This window comes from Exophiala oligosperma (genome assembly GCF_000835515.1).
Source record: "Exophiala oligosperma strain CBS 72588 unplaced genomic scaffold supercont1.10, whole genome shotgun sequence".
NCBI classification, from domain to species: Eukaryota; Fungi; Ascomycota; class Eurotiomycetes; order Chaetothyriales; family Herpotrichiellaceae; genus Exophiala; species Exophiala oligosperma.
The window spans coordinates 1,311,331-1,333,853 of NW_015622827.1; the positions used below are offsets into that span (position 1 = coordinate 1,311,331).

Consider the following 22,523-nt stretch of genomic DNA (forward strand, 5'->3'; position numbering starts at 1 on the left):
TGTATGACACCAACATCAGGTTGAGACAGGTGTCGAAACTTACTACAGGGCAGATCTCCAGGCTCACCCGGGCCAGGCCAGCAGAGGCTCGTATACTAATGTTCTTAACAACTCCTCAGAACGGGGATGATATGCCGTGTCACTCTTCCGTACTGAATCCGTATTGTTTGCATGAATAATAAACAACACCAATCGGCTACTTGTACCAGCTACTCCTCAGTAGGCGTTGCAAGTGCAATAAACGAGACCATGCCTTGCCCTCCCTCTCGTACCCTGATCCTGGCCTAGCGAGACTCTCGAGTTTGCTCTGGGAAAGTGAAGCTTAACCGGTCCATTTACGCACAGCTTGGGGCAGGCCTAGCTGTGCCCAAGTGGAGGGCGCGATTCCCCCAAGGGCCCCCAAGGCCTTTTAACCAACAGCGATTGCCGCACTGATCGCTGTTCGTGCTTCGGCAGTCCGGTTGAATTTCAGCGTCTAGTCCAGACGCAGCTAGCAGGCCACTTTTCAGCTTCCTCGCGGTTGCCATTACTGTCCTTCTACGCAGTATTGACCGCAAGCTGACCTCAAAGCCATAATACCACCACCATATACTCCGTACATACCACCTGAACTCCGTAATGTACCTCGTACCTGGCTTGTTGTCAGCCGTCGCTTGAAGCCTCGTTTTCGCTTATTTGCCTTTGATGATACACTGGCTATGGCCACGCCTGCGCCCTGCTCCTTGCTCCCTGCGTCCTGCTCCTTGTCACGCCTTACTGCAATTAGTAGCAGGAAATCCCACCCTCCAGGAGAAACTCGCAACTCGCAACTGGATACTGCCTGGTGACGGTTGTTAGAACATGGCAGGACTACTCGAGTGAGCGCTTCTACCGACCCAGGTACGGAGCACAACGAATGGACCAGATCACGAAAACTAACTCAGCGCTAGATACTCTTCGTCCTGCCCTCTTTGATCTCTGCTCGTGGAGTCAGTTGGCCTGTCAAGTCTTGTCCGTTGCTCTCCTCTCCTTCAGCAGACTGTCGCTTGTATCTCGCATGTCCACCGCCCGTAGTCAACCATCCCACCCAACATCGTCACTGGTGGGCCGTGGATTTACAAGCCCAAACCCTGCTCACCATCTATTACTCCTACTACCATTTTTTATTGTTTATTATTGTTTTTTGTTGCTGGATCCCACCCAAATCATCTTGCTGTCGACCGGCCAAAGACCTGCTGCGACCCTCCCCTGGCATTCGCAAACGGACCGAGCATACCCGAGCCATCTTTTCCTCCTCGTCCTACTCCTTTCTCTTCCTCATTCTCTCCTCCAGATTCAGCCTGTGCAGACTAATACACTCCCTGTTGTCGTCCAGACGCTGTCAAAGGTGTCGTTTATTCCTTCGTACGTACAGTTGAAAATCTGGCCCGGATCGTCGGGAAGGCGAAAATCATCACGACCCTCCGGCACACCTCCAAACCCGCCCTCTCCTATGGTCTGATGGTGCTTGGACAGTAAAATTACCAAGTGTACGGAACTACCTCGACTGTTCTCCAGATCTCGGTCCATCAGACGCAAGCCTGATTTTGCCATCGTGGGCCCCTCCATAGCCTTGCCGTGTTAGCTCCTACACGCACGCACCACGCGCGCACGCAGCTGCACCATCAGCAGCACCACCAACACCCACCACCACAAACTAAAACCGTCCGGCAGCAAAAGTGGCCTGGTCATCCAGATGAGCTCCTCTGGACACTAGAGCCGGGTGTCGACATCTACTAAAAGCCACCCCTGGCCTCGGCGGCGTATGTACGTTATTCCCAGGGTCTCCATTCCTGCGTGGCACACTCTCTCTCTGCCAACGGCCGGACGGCGGCGTCTTTAAACTCACCCCTCGCCCACTTTTGATCTTCCACCAAGCCTGCACATCTCACGCCTGCATCGACGCGCTCTCGTATCAACAGGGCCTGCCGCTGAACGAACAAAAATTACCCTTTAGGCCAGCATGCTCAAGCACTAGCTCCGACTCCGTTCTTTGCCGGATCCGCACCACAGGCCACGACCACCAGCAAACACCACCCGCGGCCCCGCTCAAGCACTTGGTTTCTCTTCATCTTTCCTTCTGACGATCCTTCACCTCTCGAACCTTCGCTTCGGAGGCACTTGGTTCAATTGGTGGCCCTCCTCCGACCAAACTTCCCTTTCATCCAACGGCCTTTCACTCCTCAAGCGACTCGTCAAGCCGGCTGTCATCCAGAGCCTGCTTTGCCATATCGGGCCCTGCTCCTGGACAACGTCACAACTGTCAATCCCACTCAGCGGGACTTTCCAGACCATCTTCACACACTCACTGCCCTTCTCCTCTTCTTAAACTTCCCCGTTGTCACTTACCCGCTAAGACTCCTATCCTCTCGTGAGTCTCGGATCATCTCGACGACCACGGCGGACCCACGTCGAGTCAGTCCCAGGAAACAAATATTAGACCATATCGCAATCTCCCCTCTTTCCGCCATAGCGGACTTCACAAAAAGTTGCCTCTGCCGACCCAAAGCATTTTCACGACCATACCAACGTCGATACATCTTTATATCTTCGTCAGTCACTGGGTTGTCGGCTGAGACTCGCGCCTTCTAGCCTGCTGTAGTCTAATACCCTGTCGCCGCAGCATTGCATTGTTGCGTCGACTACATATGATATGGCCTTAGTGTTACCACCAAGTCATCATCCGAGTCGAAACTTACATAGCCCTCTCCCGTCTCCTGCGTCCCTCCTTGCCCACACAGCGATGGGAGAAGCGAGGAAAGACGGGCCCGTCCTCCCTTCCATCGCCAGCCTCATTGAGGCCGTATCGGCGGGGAACGAGAAGGGTGAGTCTGCCACTGAACGCGATCGTTACATGAGACTGACAGACCCAGGAAAAGACAAATTGCCCTCGCCGATATTTGACCATCCTCCTCGCAGAGTTTCCAGTAGTTCTCAAGGCTATAACACAAGCCCCGAGAGACAAGCCATTTCCGAAAGCCCTCGTCGTCCTCCCCTTCCCACGCCAGAGCTGCCTCCGGCGTCCAGTTTCGACTTTTCTCGCCCGTCGCCTATGAGTTATTCGCCAAAAGATGCGCCAGGACGAAACCACCACTACTCCTCTGGCCCTGCAAGCACAAATCCCGAGCTTTACACCCAAAGGCCGCCTCATTATCCTCCCATGGCGGTCGATACACATCCTCCACCATACCCTCCTATAGCCGAAGGAAACCAGTGGACATCTTCTACGAGGCCGCCGCCGCACGATCCTATGCATCTTGATGGACACGCTCGAGCCCCGGCACCGACAGCATTCCGCGATCCTGCGACTGAAGCAGCCTTATACAATAATCATCCACAGCAGATGCCACTACCAACCAATTTTCCACCACCTGTACCTGTACCAGGGCCCAGCTTGCCTCCACTCGATGCTCAAATGGGACCGGTCTGGCGACATCACCATTACTACCCACCTGGAAATCCACCCCCATTTCCGCCTCAGCCCCAAGAACGCTACATATGCCCTACGTGCAGCAAGCCGTTCTCGAGACCTAGCTCTCTGAAGATCCATACGCACTCCCATACCGGGGAGAAACCGTACACATGCACCTATGCGGGTTGCGGCAAAAGCTTCAGCGTGCGGAGTAATATGAAACGACATGAAAAAGGCCACCGAACACCAGAGCATACGCCGTTCTAAGTGAACCGGAATACTGGGCAGTGTCTGGGTCCGAGAGACCCCGAGAAATGCAGAGATGCTACTCTACACGGCTTGCGGTTCCGCAAACAGGATCGTTTAATCCGGCCAGGAAAAAAATTACGGTTTAGGAGTGAGGTGTGGCTAAAACCCCTGTGTAGGATGGTAGTATGTGTGCCAGGCTCCTCTGGTCAAAGGCCATGTTTAGGTGCACACAGTCGAAAGCACTTCTAAGTGATGAAAAGACGGAGAAATGGTGCGGCACAAGCAGCACCGTCATGTTACGAGTCTCATTCTGCATTGATTTTTCCGCCCGTCATCTGCGTTCAAGCGGCATAGCGACTGTCAAAGGGACAGGAACCACAGGGAAACGCGTGAGGATGGGCATGGGCGCGCCGGTTTACTGCATCGTATGACTATGGCAGTGGCGTTTTGTGTTGCTAGCATTCTTGGACATACTACAAAAGGACATTTACAACGGACGGACGTGCTTCTTCATGAGCAGCGGTATGGGATTCACGATGGATACTGACGGCCTGGCTTCCCAGCAGCTAGACCAGCTACATCTACAACCACCAGAAGAAATGCTGCCGGTCCCTCCAGATCAGGGAACCGAAAATGTACATTATTTGACGCCGAGACACGGAAGACGCCCCAAATAGATTGTACCATACGTTTACGAACCCGAATTGGGTCGCTTGTCTTTCGTATTGAGCTATGGCACTCAGGTCGAGGAGCTAAAGCATCGAACTACTGTAGGTTGCCACGAGGCAATTTTGGAGAAGGGAAACCACGCGAGCACCACGGCCCACCAAGTCGGAAAGCGACGGGCATCCACTGAGTTACCAGTCTATTGGGACAAGGACGCGGGTTCTGGTCTTGAGCGCAGGCTGCACATCATCCGGCATGTATTTCTTGGTCCCAAAGCGGAAAGGCCGTGGCTAATGCCAAGGGTCATGAGTGCGGTTTCTGGTGGAGATTGGGTCTTTCTGCAACTACTGTAGAGATGGGCTTGCGAAGTAGGATTTTTTGTTTTTGACGTCTGTCACTGACCGCGGAAGCACCTTATGGGTGTCATTATTGTTCCAAACCAACACGGGCAAGTACAGAAACTGTTTCTTGTCATTATTTGGTACTTTTTTAGCACCTCTCCTTCCCCCCTACCGACCCTGGCAAAGCCCCCCTCCATACCGTACAAGTAGGAAGGAGGTTTGTATGTGTGTACGTCTTGACAGGTTGTGGATTGTGGTGTGATTCAACTCTCTCCCCTGGTCCATCGACCTGCTAGGCAACACGTGGGAGAAACCTACCTAGCGATAGATAGACATGGGGAAAACCCGCCAAACCGCCAAAAGCTTGGGAACATTGTAACCGATTTTGTCGCGATCCCTCGTATTATTTCTCGATTTGCTGCCGGGCTGGATGGTCGGGTTTCGTCGATTCGATCCCCTCCATTTTCCTCGATTGCTCGGGCTGGCTCGATTTTCAAGAACCCGCGCCCGCATGGGCGGCAGACTTCGGAGTCAAAAAGGGACACGGGTACCACTTGGGCGGAACCCCCCCTTCCCCCCCTAAGGCACAACCCTGGGCAAAACCCTACCATCCTACAATCCCGCTACCACCTGCATGGGAACATGCAGCTCTCGATGGGGTCGAAAATTTTCCACGTGGCATTTTACGGAGCGCTAGCGATTGTAGACACAAAATATCATTTCGGGCTGGCCGATCATGGATCTCCCTCGTCCCAAAACTCTGAACCGCCCCGACCGACTGCCGCCGTTTGGGCTCTCGTCCGGAGTCTCTTTTCGTCTCTCCGGGTCGTTCGTTGGTGTGCCTCTTTTGCATTCCTAGCTGCCAGACTAATCGACAAGCTACTGCATAATTATCACCATTTTACTTATGTATGCCCTGCGTGGGACGGTCCATCAGTCCAGGCCGAGCGGTCGTCGCCATCCGACACTCCGTTCTTGACATCAACACCTTCCCAACCATTGCGCCATGCACCATCCACCATGCACTAAGGGCCTTCGCGGGCGTTGGGTGCCCAGGTGTAGTTACTCCGTGCGTCTATCTTACTTGTAGGTATCCAGGTTACAGGGGTCTGCATTAAATTTATTGCCCATTTCAAGTCCCTGCACGCCCATCCATCCATCCATCCATCCATGAATCCATCAATCCACCACACACGGCAACTCACATGTTGAAACAAGGTGGGAGAAAAAACATACTCCATACACCACACACAGAGAGAGAGAAACAAAGAAAAGCCATGCCGTCACCTTCATCTCCCCCTTCTTCCACACCCCCCTGCACCTGCAATGCTACCTACAACTGGATAAAAATCCTTCTGACAGCTCTCGGCCCCTCTTCCCATTCTGTGTGTGCACCACCCATTACCTTTCTTGTGTGGGAATAACCCTGACGTCGCCAGCACGTACTCCTTACCTATAGGGATCGTTATGCTCTTTTCGGGCAATCGAGAATAGCGTGTGTGTTTTGTTTGTTGCCCTTTTCTTATTTCTCTCGACAACTGAAGATCCTCCGCCATCTTCCCCCGTTTGGGATGGTGATGTAACATGTGATGATTTACTCCGTACAAAATTGGGGGGGGAGGGGGGGCACAACAATTTTTTTCTTCACACTCTAATAAGCGAAGGCGAGAGCCCTGGAACTGTAATTCCCAACTTTCCACGCACACACGGCTTCGCTGTCCAAGAGCAGTTCTTTCGCGGAGATGGCCGTTGCCCAGTGGGCTGTGTAACTACCAACACTGCATTGCATGTTATGACGAAGCCAGACTTCTCAGAGGTAAAAAAAAAGAGTCTTTTGACGGCGCCATCCAGAAGGGAAGAGGCCCGTTAAGGTTTGTTCCTAGTAGACTGAGACAAACACCATCCCCTCCCCTCCAAGTTCCCGAACCTGGAGTGTTTTTCTAGGTGCTTCCTTTTAGCAGGCTGGGTGCTCATTAGGTGCTCGGGACTAGTACAGTAGACCGACTTCACGGGCAACTGGTACCCAAGAAGGCCGGATTCGGCGGCCTTACTCGGTCGGGCCTTGACGTGAAGTTTACATCTCACAAAGGAGCTTTTGTCTCTTTCCGAACATCGGGTTCCTACCCCCAAAGAAAAAGACTTTCTCGATGGACGATGCCCTCTCAAAATCCAAGCGAGGTACACCAAGTACGAAAACGGAAACGGAAAAGACGAAGACGATAAATCGCCGGTAACGCGGCCGACAACTGGCAAAAGGCATCGTTGTCGACTTCTAGACAAGTCTGACCTCCCCCGGAGGGTCGCTACTTGCTGGGCGCATCGTTTGGCACCCGTTCAGTTTTCTGGCACAGAATTAATTGATTTCCACCATTTATTGTTGTTGCACCTGTCTTGTCGTCTCCTGTACTGTATCTTTTGGGCACTTGCTCAATCCCTTGGCAACAAACGTCTAAGGTTTCTCGGGAGGGAGGGGGGAAACGCAATTCCACTTCCCTTCCCCAGCCCTCGGTATCGGAGGAGACGCAGTGTGTGTGTGTGTGTGTGTTCGTAATAAACGGCGATCATTCATTCTCTGCTCGCCCCCGTTGAACGATCGGAAAAGGGATCTTTTGGAGGTGCTGCCGATGCGATGCAAACTCGCTCGCTCTGGGGTTTCCATCGTCGCCAGGTAGGTAACTCATCTGATCAGACAAATCGACGAGTCGTCGAGCTTGGAAATTCGTCCCGAAAACTCACGAACCGAGTTTGCCGGAAGCTCTCCAAGCGAGCTGCGAGCGTCGTGCCGTCGGTAGCAAGGTTCGTTTCTACGACTTTTTTTGGACCTTTGACCATGCGCCGGTAAGTAGACAATGACGCTTCCCAATCGAAAGACGGAGACGCTGCCCTTGCTGGACGGGAAAATGGTAACTGCGTCATTCCCCGATCGACATCCTTCAACGCACACGGGATATTCTTGTGATACCGCCGGAGGGGTCTTGCATGATGAATCCATTCTCTTGCTGGGACCAGGCCGAATTGCAGAGACGAGGCCATGCAAGGTTGATTCTTCGCTATCCTTCCCAGTCGGTTGGCATTTTTGAAACGCTCAGGACAACATCAGGAACCTTAGCGTTCCATGAATACCTGACTTGATAGGTAGGGAGCTGCTCGACATGAATGAGGTGTCCATTGGATCGAATGAGTAGTCAGCCAGCCGGCGAGTCAGTCAGCTAGCTATTGTCGTTGGTGTCATGGCTTGACAATAGCAAAGGCCCTTTTTGCTGGCTCGGGGATACAAAAGCGAGTATTCTGTCCATGACTGTCACCTGTGCCCACGGCCTTTTGCATTGTTCGAACGCTCCTTCATGTATCCTTTTTGTCTCTTTTTTTTCCCTATTGATGTCTCTATGAATGCTTCACGAAACAGCTTGTCACCATGAATAGCGAGACAACCCCCCGCGAGCGAGCGCCGAGAGAGTGAGGCATTCAATAAGCCCGCCGAACGAGGTTAGCACTGCTTGCAGGCAGCGCTTCTTCCACACAATGTCTTCATTTTCACTCTTTTTGGCTTTTGGCAATCTTGAGAGAGACTCACGAAACTTCACGAGAGAGCCAAAGATCAAGAATCGAGTGTGTTTTGTTGTCTCACAGCCCGGAAATCAGTCAAGGAGGTCCTTGTGGTGTCAATCAATTCGACAGTCACGCCTCAGAAACGGCCCTGGTTGTCTCAAAGATTTCCCTTGATTTTTCACACACTTTTCACACCTCTCAAACAAACAAACCTCTCGACTTTTCTTCTCCTTTCCCTCGGACAACCGTCGACAACCGAGACAAAATGGGTAGTCAAAAGAAGAAGACCGAGTCAAAGAAGGGCAAAGGCAAGGGCAATGACTCCACCGGGCCTCTCACCCCCCGCGAAGTCGAACTCTTGAGGCGCATCATGGCCTCTACCAATGCCTCTTCGTCTTCTCCAGCGGTCGTCCCCCTGGACTATGCCGAGCTCGGCAAGTCTTACCCTGGCGTGAATGCCAGAACCCTGTGAGTATCAGTCTTCTCCTTTGTGTGTGTGTGTGTGTGTGTGTTTGCAAAGCAGCGCATGTGTTCTGTGTCACTAATAGAGGTACTCCCCAAAAAATCTAGTCACCAACAAGTCCGGCGTTTGAGAAAGAAGACCCAAAGAATGGGCATCGATTTTAAGGGCGTTGGTAGGGGTAAAGGCACTCGCAGGGGCAAGAAGGCCCAGCAGAAGAAGAATGAGAAGGAAGAGGAGGAGGAGGATGATGATGATGAGACCGACGACGACGACGATGTTGGGTCGGCGGACCCGGGTTGCAAAACCAAGCAGCCCAAAGGTGATGATGATGATGATGATGACGACAATGGCCCAACCGGCAAAAAGGGTGGTGGCAGTGGTGGTGATGGTGGTTGTGCGCTCGCGATGCCAGTGGTTGTTGCCACAGCATGAGACAGGGGGCCAAAGGGCCAATGGCCAATGTTGTTTGATGATGACCTTTGGGGGTCTTTTTACATGTAGGAGAATGATATGATATCAACATGGCCATCGTCATTTACAAACGTCTCATCTCATTCCAGAAAACAGGTTCATGTTGATGATGCTGACCGTACAGACAAAGAGGATTGATCGGCGGTGACGAGCGTGTCGACGTTGGGTTCAACGATGCTGACAATTGTAAATGGTATACAGGTCGACCGCACTCATAACGAGGCCACTGATTGCTATGTGTACTAACCATGTTGTACATGAGACGTTCATCATGATGTCAGTCGTTGTCAAAACCTCACAGCTTGGAAGACACCACTTTCAACAAGGGCAATCAACGAGGACGACCATGACGACATTTCACGGGCCAACAACAGCTTCACAGAGAAGACCAGGTCAGCAGAAACTAAGTCTCATTCGGATGAGGGTGATATTGACAGTGAACGGTCTTTGTTACAGTTCAGGCCGATAACATTTCAAAATGAGGTCGGTAATGGTCGACATCTGACGGACCGACGATACTCACATCAGAGAGATCATTGCCGATATCAAAAAGGTCGACGAACATTTATACGACGATCCTACGGCTGGACGAAGACAAGATTTGCGAGCTACAGTATGAATACACGAAGAAACAGACCAGTGATATACATTCTACACCATCCCATTGTCTGCTACCAAGTGTGGCCGTTGTCATTCGACATATGAAAACTCGTTCAGCCTTGTTCTTTGAAACCACTGAATCCATGATCAGAATGCTGTTACTTCATCCTCATCTGAACGTGCACGACCCTGAACATGTTTCTTCACTTATCGCGTCACCAATAGGTGGATTGCACTCAGTTTTCGCGAGTACGTGAATACAAATACCACATGGGCTCACAAAACTTCCGGTTCACTCACATTATCTCTTTTCTCTTTCTCTCCCTCCACCATCTTCTATCTCGATCGAACCTCTACGACACTCTTCCAGCATCGAACATTTCCTATTCCTGTCAACACTCCATCAATCGTCAAACAACAACAGTAAGTCTGTCGCTCTGTCTTTTCGAGTTTCAGCATCTCCAGAGAGCCTCAAATTGACATGTCGCGCAGAATTCTTGAACCAGTCATCTCGTTCACAATGGCACCTCAAGGTTCGAAAACCGGCCCAAAGTCCACAATGGACAACGACGCCTTTCTCGCCAGGTGCATCAAGCACTCCAAGGAGAAGATCAACGTCGACTGGGAAGCATTCTCGAGGGACACCGGCATGAGTGTCGGAGGTGCTCGGTAAGTTTTACATTCAAACACACTGGTATTTCCTCGGCTTTGTGGCTCTTTGACACTCATTAAGGTTTTTTTTTCTGTCCGGCGCGTAAACTGACAAACCAAAAAAAAAATTCATTTAGCAACAAGTTCCGTGCAATCATGAAACAACTCGAGGAGGCTGGTGCGGCTTGGTGTGCCAGGGACGCCGATGGAAATCCCATCACCACCTTCACCACCAGCCCCAGAAAGACCGCAACCGCCGGTGGCACCAAACGCAAAGCTGATTCAGAGACCAAGACCACCGCGAAGAAGATCAAGGCCGAGGACGACGGTGCGACTGCCGCCACAACCGCCGATGCTGATGACGAAGGAGAACCGCCAAAGAAGAAGCGTACTCGTGTCATACGAGAGCCCAAGGTCGCACACGTTCTCACTCCTGAGGAGCTAGCCAAGTTCTGTCCAGGCGCAATAAGACCCTTGACTCAGTAAAGGCTCCATGTCCATGTTTTGAGAGAAACAACAGTCAGTCAGTCAGTCCGACACAGAGACGAAGGAGAAGAACACAACAACAGAAGAATGATACACCATGGAGTTGGGCTGGGCCGGTTCTGAAGGATTCAAGTCTTCAACGGGAAGACTGAAGTTCTCTCGCAAAGTTAGGATTCGCTGTGCTGTGCTTTTCCTTTGTGCTGATCATGCACTGCTCCCTTGAGAAGAGAGGCCGCCATGATGATGATGATGATGATGATGACAATGATGATGGTGATGGAGGTAGTTTGTTAAACTACACAATCAATCCCCAAATGAAAGAATCGAACCAGTGAAAACAATCAAAGTGAAACTTGTTTTCATGTAATTGAAGTTGTTGCCTTGCCCTTACTTTTCGCCTTCTTTACAGTACGTTTTACACCAAAATCTTTAGGATCAAGTGAAGAGCTTTTGAACCGAGATTCAGGTTCGAGGATGATGATGCTCATCACATGTAAAAACTTTCTCGATCTTGATCTTTCTTCCACTCATCGAGAAACTATTTAAGATCCTCCTGCTTCTTCCAATCTTTTTCCTCTTCTTCTCTTCTACTCATCCTTCCTTCCGAACCTCCAACCATTTCGAACAAGACAGATCGAATTCGTTTTTTCTTCTTCATCACACCAACAACCAACACACAAAAACAACATCTTACGCCCACAAGACGAAAGAACAAACGGAACAATCATGGCACCGGCAAAGGAACCAAACGAAGAACTCAAGTTCGTCATGATGTGTATCAAGTACTCGGAGAGTGAATTGAAGCCAAACTTCGAAGAGGTTGCTCGTGAGACTGGAGCGAAGAGTGCAAGCGCATGGTGAGTTGCTGACTTTTACTACCACTCACACGACTCTCGCCGGGTTCCACCTTTACTGACCTTTGGATGTCTCTAGCTACCATCGTTTGTGGACCATCAAGAAGAAGCTAGGACTCACTGGTTCCGGTCACAAGAAGGGTATCACTGCCTCTTGTTATGCTCCTTCCACCGTTGCTGGCGGTGGTGGTGGAACTCGCAAACGCAAGACTACAACTGCTTCAAAGGTCAAGGATGAGGATGAGGACGGTGTCGATGATGACGAGCAAGCCGCTGCACCACCCACCAAGAAGAAGCGTACCACCAAGAAGGTAGCTGCCGTCAAGCCAGAACCGGAATCTGATGGTGATGATGCTGGAAATGGAGATGATGGAGATGAGTCTGCTACTGTTGCTGATGATGATGATGATGACGACGACGACGACGAAGAAGAAGCTTGAGCTTGAGATGGTGCAGCTGATGAATTCAAGGAATGATGAATGACGAGTCTTCAGATCAGAACTACTACTGAGCTGCTACTACTGCTACAGTGGCTAGCCAGTTTAGCTGTATTCCTACTTTGGCAGCTCGAGTGTCTTGCGAAAACAAGAACATGACACACACACACACACACACAAAAAATACAGAATTGCATTGCAAACCGATAAAATACAGACAGCAATTCAAATCAATACTTGAAACAATGACTCCATAAAGATCCTTGTCTGTAGATTCGTTATTCTTTTAGTACTGTATAAAGGTAACTGACACTCTTTGGTCCTTTGATAAAGCCTGGACACTGGGGAACTAGTAACTCGGTCAGTTTTGTCCGGGGTGATACAACTGTGCTGATTCACACTTGGTGTAGGTAATGTTCTTCTGGACATGTGTCATACAGACACCATGGGATACTCACAATCAGGTAGGTACTCTCTGTAGGTCTTGTTTTTGTGGCCATTCGTCATGCAGACACCATGTGTCACTGGTGCTGTGGTACTCTCTGGTAAAGACTCTGGGTAGAAACTATTTTTCTGGGGGTGTTCATCGTGAAAGCACCCTGTCCTGCTCTGTGTGTGTGTTTGTGGCCTCGCCGACACTGGTGGAAAAGCCTGTAGGTTGTGTTCTTGTCGTGTACTGTCCGAACCTAGCCACGATGCTCTCATGAGTTGCTCTGTAGGCATACAAATCCTTTCCGAATGATCGCTACCTGACCAGGAATTCCCGATGGCCCTTGTGCATTTAGGCCTTGTCAGGCATTTGCATTGGATAAGGTACCGTGCTTCAGGGTGTCCGCTTGGTAGACATGGAAAAAGTGTCACAGGTGATCACGAAACGTGGGGATATGGAGGATGAGTTGGAGAATGCTGTGTGCTAGTGTCATCCTTCCCGTGAAAACAGGCACGATACTCCAGGGCGTTCGTCTTGTAGGTAGCTGGCGGTATTGGATGTGATCGCGACCGTAGAGACAATGAGGACGAGCCAAGGATGTTGCCCTATTGTCGTGTTCTGGTTGAAAATAGGCACGATGGATACAGATATCATGCTATACACATTCATGACCATTGAGGACAATCGCGACCGCAATAACAATGACTGTCACTCCTGTTGTGTCCATCGTTGTCGCACACCCGTCGTCAAAAACGATGCCGATTAGTCATCAGTTGTGCCAAGACACCACCCGTTTTCCGCAACGCCCACTGACGTCAACGTTATATCAAAACCGTCCACCGCTCACAACGACCTCACAACCTCGTCACGTGCACTCCAGCCTCGCCCGAGCCCCCTGTTTGTTCAAGCCTCGTACAACAGCGACAACCACAACAATGCCGGCTGGACAACGCCTCGACGCCGAGGGGGTCATCAAGGCCCTCTGCGAGATGATGGCAACGGCGACCGAGTTCCAGGTCGACGTCGCGGCGATGCAGGCGCATTTTGGCGTCCAGGTGGACCGAACAATGTGAGTACCATTTCTCTATAAGGAATGCTTCTATAACGACCTATACCCTCTATATGTTTCTACGAGATTCAAGCTAACCACGACAAACCTAGCCACCGAAAAATCGACAACTTGATAGAGCCATACGGCTACCGCTTCCGCCGCGGCCAGGTCGAGAAGGTGCCTGAGCCAGTTGAGGACGAGGACGACGATGATGATGACGATGATGACAACGACGACGACGGCGATGAAGATGAAGACATGGAGGACGACGATGACGAAGATGATGATGATGACGACGATGATGGTGATGTGGCCGAGGCCCAGGGAGGGGTCGAAGAACAGGCCGGTGGAGGTGCCACCAACGAGGACGTCGATGAGGACATGGGAGGAGCCAGTGATGATGCTGCCGCTGCCGCTGAGGAAGAGACTGGCGCTGTCTCTATCAAGATCGAAGAGTAGAGAAGCTGTTTTCTTTTTTTCGCTTGTTCTACAGCAGCATGCATACCTTCGAGGTATGATAGGGCTTCGAGCCAGAGTGGGGCCTTGAGCCTCAATAGCAATGAGCAAATTGTGTTGAGATTCAGAATTCAGAGAGGGACGAGTGAGGACATAAGCTTCAAGTTTCACTTTACTTTCCCTCGCGTAATAGAGAGTAGCAAGATCCACCTGACTGGTTGGAAGCTTCCCCGGAGGGGTAATGAATTTGTCGTTCCGCTGATGCATCTCTGTTCATTTTTGACTCTCACCCCAACCCACCCACACCTCTTTGGATCGACAGCTCGATCTATCCTCAATCAACTCTTCCACTACAGCTTCATCTTAATCATTCTCCATCATCCATCTACTGCTTATTTCATCATGCCTCCAAAGTCTGTTCCAGCAGCCGGTGCGATGCCCGATCCTCAGTTGCAGTTCCTCTTCTCCGCTCTCAAGCACTCGGAGAGTCTGAAGATCAACTGGGACGAAGTTGCAAAAGAGAATGGTATCGGTTATGCTCGCAATGCGTAAGTACACACCTTGAGATTTGTTCTATCATCGACGCTTTTACTGACCCTATGATCTCAATACAGTGCCACCAAATTCAAGAATTTCGTCGCGAAGCAAGGATTCAAGTACGAAAACAACTCGATCAGCCCTGCCGATGGCACCGCGGTCAAAACTCCCAAGACTACACCTTCCCGCAAGCGCAAGGTCAAGGATGAGAACGATGGCCAGGAAAAGACTCCCAGCAAGGCACCGAAGAAAAAGGTTGCAAGTGCAGTCAAGAACGAGCCCGTCGACGACGACCTCACCGAAGACGATGACCTGGCAGACGTCGAGGATGACGAGTAGAGTAGTTCAAGGCCTCTGAATTATGCTTTTCCGATCGTGAACTGCAATTCATTGGCATCTGACCACGCATAGACTTGTGTTCTATGGTGGTGGTGGACCTGAAGGTCTATTAGCTGGGGGCCCCGATTCGTGGGTTCGGATGGAAGAGAATTATGCAACCAAAGCCCAGCGAGATCAAAGAACAACCAATCAATCAATCATTCAAAGCAGTCTTTTCTTGTTGTTTTCCTTCTATCTTCTCCCATCCTCAATGTGATACTATAGACTACCATGCATTCACAGGCCTTCTACATGTCCTGATAGGGGCTCGGAAGGCCCCGACTTGGCAGGGAAGCGAAATAGAACCCACACCAGCCTCGGCGCGGATCGCCCGCTAAACATCTTAAGCTCAAGGCCCAAACTTTTTGGAGGCAAAGAAGAATTTCTCCGCATGCGAAAAAGAAACACAAAATTCTACATCTCTGTTCGACTCTAATTAGAAATGCCTGTATTCAGAGGCGGGAGAGGTGGCAGAGGTCGCCAATCTGGCGGAAGAGGTCGTGGTGGGGCAAGAAGACCCGCAACTCAATTGCGAGACACTTTCCAAACCTCACGACTGGGGCAGACAGAGTACGTTGTGCTGGCATTCGTTCAGACTTCATGAACGCCTTTACTGATGCGAACCAGGGATGTTGCCTCTCAGGGGCTTTCATCGGCCGAGTCTATAGATGGCGACATCAACGAGAGCGAGGGCCCATCAGAAGAAGTTGGAGCAAGCCAATCCGGAAGCGAAGACGAAAGCCCCTCTACGAATTCCTATGCCACACTTTTGCATTCATTGAGCACGGGGAGACAGAACAGCGAGCCTGCTAAGAAAAAGAGAAAGATCGAAGATGGAACCAAACAAGAATCGTCTATTGCCGATGATCATCTGGACGGCACTGCTTCAACTCCAAAGACTGAGGAAGTTTCTGCTACTGAGGTGCTGGACGAAGAGGTCGAAGCAGACGAAGAAGGCGACGATCCAGCCACCAATGCCGACTCTGATGACGAGGACAGCCTTCTAAAGGATCCCTTTGAGAGACATTACAGTGCCGTGGTCGAGCAAGATCTGAAGGATGCAGCGCAGCGGGTTGAACAGAAGGATTGGCAGTCGCAGGCTGTGCTGATAGGGGATGATGTTCGAAAGACCACAACCTCGCTCAAAGACCGGCCGATACCAGCGACCAAGTTCAGAGGCTTCAAAGATCTCCGTTTGAAGCGACGACTTCTCGAGACTGGGACCATGCTTGCTTCTTCGTTATCCTCGGACGAGAAAGACCTGGCCAACGCCATGTTCAACTATACCGACATTGTCGACGGCAACCGCACACTCAAAAACTCGTCCCGGCTTCGTGAGATATCCGCCCTGCATGCTCTCAACCATGTCTTCAAGACTCGCGATCGTATTCTCAAGAACAATGCCAAAATCAGCTCCAGCAGCGAGACTCTCGATCTGCGCGACCAAGGCTTCACCCGCCCGAAGGTCCTGATCATCGTCCCGACAAAGCAAGCTTGTGTACGTCTCGTAGACAGCGTCGTCAAGTTCTGCGAGCCGGATCAACAGGAGAACAAGTCTCGCTTCCTCGAGACCTACTCCCACGAGGACGGCGACGAGTGGGCCGACAAGCCCGACGACTTTCGGGCCCTGTTTGGCGGGAACCACGAAGAAGATTTCCGCATCGGCCTCAAGTTCACCCGCAAGACGATCAAGTACTTTTCCGGTTTCTACAACTCGGACATCATCGTCGGCTCGCCCCTGGGGCTGATGCGGACCATCACCACGGGCGGCGGCGGCGGCGGGGGACCCAACAAGGACGGCAACAAGAAAAAGGCGCACGACGCAGACTTTCTGTCCTCGATCGAGGTGGTGGTCGTGGACCACGCCAACGCGCTGCAGATGCAGAACTGGCAGCACGTCGATTACGTCTTTTCGCAGCTCAACCTGCTCCCCAAGGAGTCGCACGGCTGTGACTTTTCGCGCGTCCGCCACTGGTACCTCGACGGCCAGGCCAAGTATCTCCGCCAGACCGTCATCCTGTCCGACTTTTTGACGCCCGAGGTCAACTCGCTCGCGACGTCCCATTTGTTCAACGTGGCGGGCCGGGTGAAATACCTCCCCACGTACCCTGGGGCCATGCTGGGAGTCAACTCGATTCTGCCCGTCAGCGTCCCTCAGACGTTCTTGCGCGTCGACTCGCCCAACCCACTCGCCGACGCGGACGGTCGGTTCAAGTTCTTCACGACGACCATCCTGCCGCCGCTGGTGCGCAACGCAAAAGCCCAAAAGGGGACCCTGTTGTACACGACGAGCTACGCCGACTTCGTGAGGTTGAGGAACCACCTCGCCACGAGCCCCGACGCCGCCAACCTCTCTTTCGGCAGCGTGAGCGAGTACTCCCCGGTCAAGGAGGTGCTGCGAGCCCGTTCGCATTTCTTGTCGGGCCGCCACGCGCTGTTGCTGTACTCGGAGCGAGCCCATCACCACTTTCGCTACCGGATCAAGGGCGTCCGCCGCGTCATTTTCTACAACGTCCCCGAGAACCCGGTCTTTTGGACAGATGTCGTGGGTCTGCTGGGTATCACCATGGATGCAGATACAAAGGGCGGCGGCGGCGGCGGCAGAGGGACATCCGGTAACAGTACCACCAGGACCAAAGGCGCGGTTCGTGCCTTGTTCTCCAAATGGGACGCCATGAAACTCGAAAGGATTGTCGGCACCGAGAGGGTCGGGAGATTGATTCATGACCGAGGAGGTGACACTTTTGACTTTGTCTGAGGAGAAATTGTCCCGCGGAGTACCTGGTATCTAGAATCTCGTATCTATCACCTAGGTACGGACGTATAGTTGACTGTGTTCCTCTACTCCGTATCCGAACAAGCCAATGTTGGCGGCCGTACTGGTCCCCATACTGGTCCTTTTCGAATAGCAAGTGAATTACGGTACTGGCAGTAATGGAATGAGAGAAAAAAAAACAATTCGAGTCATGCAAATCATTATCATTATACAAGGTGAATATATATCGTCTCGGCCACAATTACAACATGTCGTACGTGCCAGCACACACAAACATGGTCTTACGAAACACGTTGTTTCTTAAAGACGTTTGAGCCTGGCTTAACCCCACCACCACCGGCTTCACGTTGGCGCTTTCGCTCCATCTCTTCCTTCATTATCCGTTCTGCTTCACTCATGGGTCTTGATGGGGCCAGTGTCGTGGCCTTCTTAGGACCAGCCAAAGCATTCTTTTTTGACGCAGCTGCGAAAACATTCTTTGGTCGAGTCGCTGATGAGCCAAAGGATAGCGAGACCGGTTGCTTCGCTGCCGTTGGCATGTTGCCATCTTTGTTCCCGGAGCCAGTAGGCCCTTCCGAAGCAGGAGGGTGTCGTTCGGCAGCGGCTGATAAATCTGAGGCAGTGTCTACTACCGCCGTTGCCTTTTTTTTGTCGGATGTGGTGGCATCGTCCTTGTCCGAGAGAGGAGGGGTAGGAGGTTGCTGTTCTTCCACCGCCGGAGGTGACTTCTTCGAACCAAAATTCAAGACGATCTTCTCTCCATCCTTGCGTTTGATTCCTTCCCCCTCTCCTGCATGTTCCGCATCCTCGGTCTCCGCGCCCTCTTCATTGTCTTCTTCTTCTTCGCTGCCATGTCTTTTCTCTTGACGCTTCGCTTTTCGGATCTGCTCCTGTATCATCCTCTGTTCTCGCTCCTCGTCGCCCCGATCTTGTCGCTCTCTCTTCTTAAGAGCCTCTTGCCGCCGCAGCGCTTCTGGGCTGTTGTCAATCCAGCTGATGGTCAGAGCACTGGCGCCAATCTTGGTTTCATTCTTCTCATCTTCATCCACTCTGCAGATGCCTTCCCTACCCAGATATTTCGCAAATTCCGTCAAACTAGGCCATTTGGTGGCGTTCATGTGTATGTGGCTTTTGTTGGAGATGTATTCTTGGTAGAAGTGATTGATGTTGACCTTCTTCTCTCCATGGCCGGTCCGTAGTAACTGTATAAAGTCTCGGAGAAATTGCCGTGAATAGTCATTGATTGCTTTCTTGGGGTCTTCGCCGATGATTTGCATTTGTCGGATGTGCGATTCGGAGGCGACATGGCATTTGAAACCTACAAAAAGAGAAGACCGGGTTAGTTACGTGAATGAAGGCAAAGCCAAGGTTTGAAGTCATGACTGACCGTTCTCATCGCGCATCTGTCTTTGACATGCTTGACAGTACCATCGCAACCGTTGAAGTCCTTTCGACTTCATCTGGTTGGCGATGTACTTTGTCGATCCAACTTCGGCTCGAGGCATCTTTGCGTTGGTCTGGAAGATTATTGAAAAGAAAAGAGAGAGAGAGAGAGAGAAAGTGAAGTCGTAGCGAAGCGCGCAAACAATTCTTTCGTAGAATGAATCGTTGGGTTGTTACTCGGTATAGAAGTTGAAATACTCGATGTTTGCGACCATCGCAGGCAACTTGTACTTACTCGTAGAAAGTCGCTGGGGTGGCAATTGCCAAGATCTGCAAGGCTGTATCACGTGATGCACAGCCTCGTTGGTTGATCTTAGGCGCGTCTTTCGCTTATCTCCAACTTCCCTCAACATTGTACTCTTCGCCACGCCCTGATGGCTTTACAGAAAAGTGTCTAACAGCAAGTAACATAGTCCTCTGAGGAGTACTCGCTACATTGATCAGATAGTCAATGCGTACACCAACAAAGAAAAGGTATTATCGTCCATTGGAGTCACTAGCTCGCCGACCCGCGAAACACCGACTGTGGTTTTTGTTATCACCAGGCGTTGAAAGGCATTCTGCCCCCTCAAATCTTGTATACCAAGATATCATCTTAGTGGAAAGTCTCCCAGACACTTGCCCTATTTATCAAGAGCCACGAGAAAGGATTTGATTGTAAGAGCAAGCTCATCCAGACTCGTTCTGGCGTTTACAACATAGCTCTGATGGACTGTGAATGATTTGAGCAGCATCTCAAGGGATACTTCTGATGACAAAGTTAAGAAGCCCCTGACTGCCTTTTTATATCATCCAACTGAAGGGAGTTCCCGGTTCTGACGAACTACCGTCGAGGCGTGCCAAACTATCTGAGGAATTGCAGACTTTAAAGAATTTCAGGTCGACACGTACGGCAGTGCTCAGCCCTCCAAGATTAAAACCTCTACTGAATCCATCACGATTGCAGGCCACCCAATGTCAAGGACTTGAAGATTCGCGTTGTATTATATTCGGCTCCTCTGCTCAAATATGACCCTGAGAGACATATGCCTATCATCTCGTGGACGATCCCGACGTCAGCCTGCCGGTTACCCACAGAAAATTCTAGGAATAAACACTCTTGCTCCTGGCTTTAGACGCTCTACATTTGAATTGCCAATTGTGCCGAAGATGGTCCCGGCCGCCATGACAATGACGAGGAGAAGTAAGCAAAATGACATATTGGTTACATCTGCGGACCCTATTACTTAACCAGTGATACTTCTGACCAAAACCCATTTATGAAAAGAGCATGTTGCACTGATTTGAAAAGTTTGCAAGTACAGTCAACTAGGGGCTTATTGTGGGCAGGAAATGGGTCACTGACATGACAATGGAGATCACATGTTAAACACTGTTCCAGCAAGTGGCACTGCTACGCAATGGCTATAATTAATTTTTTGTGCTCATGTCTCAAAAATTTGTGCTCACCAAGGGCTGAGCGTTATCTACGGCGTTGCAGCTTCACCCCTGCAGTGTAACAGCCTCTTTAAGCCGACGATCACTGCCAGTACGCGTTCCTTGGTGGGGAGAGTACGATCAACTCCCTGTTCTAGTGGCCGGGTCATGCTGCCATAGAACCAGGCTCAAATACAGGAGATGTGAGTAACTTGGGTCTTATCCTAGCTGAAAGTGCTCTCAAAACGTAAAGACTGTTAATGCCAGCCTTGGAAATGCAATCATATTACGGGATGTCATGGCCAAGGCTTGTTCATTTTTATCGGATTGTTTTCATCACATAGATTCTCAATTGCCTTCCTTCGGCTTGGGTGTGTCCGTGTCCACATGAGATCTCAAACAAAACCGGTGTCAAGGTCAGACACCTCTCAACTGCGGAAGGGAGCGGGTGTCAAATCCAGAGTGTTGGATATCAAAGTGGATCGGCGGCCCGTTGTGATCAGAGCTGTCAGTTTGTTTGCTGAGTGAACTTGTTATCCGAAGAAACATGATAAGCAGGGGTACGAGCCGCGTTCCGTTGGATTAGTGGGCGCCATGCACCTGGGATGCAGGCACTTTTGGCGAATGTGGCTGTTGGAGGCGTCGAAGCGTGATGGGAACTTCTCTGGGCCCTTGTTTTGTTGGTAACTGGATCTGAAAGCTCTTCTGCGAGTATCCATACCCGTTACAGGTGGTTCGGTGTGTCGGCGAGGACCAGGACATGGGTTGTTGGTTGTTGGTTGTTGGGGGCCATACGAGTACGAATAGCGATGTCCACCAGCTGAGGTTGACATCCACCCCTTTCGTTTAGTACTGTACAGCAACGAGCCTAATTCTAGCGAGCCTTGACCGGTGCTTGTTGTTCCATACGGGCTACGGATACAACATCTAGCGATATCCGTTCATCGTGCTGTCAGGGATCGGGCATCCCTCCTCGTTCAGCACTGTGCACGTATCTTTCCGTACAATTCTCCGGGCGCTTGATGTTTGCTCCGGGTTGATCTTGGCGTCGCTACCAAGTTTGTTCCAACGTCCCACCATTCTCTCTCTTCTCACCAACGGCATCCCTGCCTTTTGACCAACTGCCTGCATGCCTGTCACTTCCAGCAAAACAAATCTCACGCCTTGCGATACGAGTATACACTCTCCAATCTCTAGCAGGCGACCCCCTTACCCTGCAGGAACCGCTTCGCTCCTGCATGCATCGAAGCTGAATCCCTGGGCGAAATTTTCCCACAGCCTCAATGGACATCCACTCGCTCGCCACAAGTCATCCGATGGCTTTGGCGATCACATATGCCGTCGTTACTTTGTTGAGCCCAATCACTAATCAGCGTACTCTTGCGATTCGATCACAACCCGTATTCGCTAATCGCTGCACTGTTCTGCAACAACATGTGCTTGTGGTGCCGACAAACAACTTGTGGTCAACGTAATTAACGTGTCAGATTTTGTCTATATACCCAATATGTGTGGTTTGATGGAGTAATCATGGCTACCAGAAAACATCGCTTGACAGGGAGTTGGGCAGCAATCTCATCGGGGCCATCCTTTTGTGCACAGTGACGACTATGTGCTAAAGAGTTCCATGGCCACGTTTACGAATTTTGGGAGGTCCAGTTTTCTATGCAAGTTTTAGCTTTTCACGGTCCAGTCCCTCGATCACCATTGGGGGATTGCGATATGACCCATGCTTCTGGTGTATCCTTTGATCGCCCTCCATCACCCCTGTTCGCAGCAAACCGCCGAGATAACGAGACCCAGAAAGAGGGTGGTGTGCCAAATTTGCATATGCTCAGC

General features: G+C 51.0%; 3 protein-coding genes across 3 annotated transcripts; 2 read left to right on the forward strand and 1 right to left on the reverse strand.

The window, feature by feature from the left end:
• The first annotated feature begins 1,967 nt into the window (after positions 1 to 1,967).
• PV06_09652 (uncharacterized protein) lies at positions 1,968 to 4,410 on the forward strand. The gene is made up of 2 exons (XM_016411111.1): positions 1,968 to 2,843; positions 2,892 to 4,410. The coding sequence occupies exons 1-2, from the start codon at positions 2,672 to 2,674 to the stop codon at positions 3,695 to 3,697; spliced, it is 978 nt and encodes a 325-aa protein (XP_016258918.1). The 5' UTR covers positions 1,968 to 2,671; the 3' UTR covers positions 3,698 to 4,410.
• Positions 4,411 to 15,491: 11,081 nt separating this feature from the next.
• PV06_09653 (uncharacterized protein) lies at positions 15,492 to 17,912 on the forward strand (the record flags this gene model as incomplete). Its single annotated transcript, XM_016411112.1, has 2 exons — positions 15,492 to 15,619; positions 15,677 to 17,912. The coding sequence occupies 2 exons, from the start codon at positions 15,492 to 15,494 to the stop codon at positions 17,805 to 17,807; spliced, it is 2,259 nt and encodes a 752-aa protein (XP_016258919.1). The 3' UTR covers positions 17,808 to 17,912.
• A 103-nt stretch (positions 17,913 to 18,015) lies between these two features.
• Positions 18,016 to 19,454, reverse strand: PV06_09654 (uncharacterized protein). The gene is made up of 2 exons (XM_016411113.1): positions 19,213 to 19,454; positions 18,016 to 19,143 (listed from the first exon to the last, which is right to left on the reverse strand). Exons 1-2 carry the CDS (start codon positions 19,328 to 19,330, stop codon positions 18,107 to 18,109), a joined length of 1,155 nt encoding a protein of 384 aa, XP_016258920.1. The 5' UTR covers positions 19,331 to 19,454; the 3' UTR covers positions 18,016 to 18,106.
• Between the last annotated feature and the right edge of the window lie 3,069 nt (positions 19,455 to 22,523).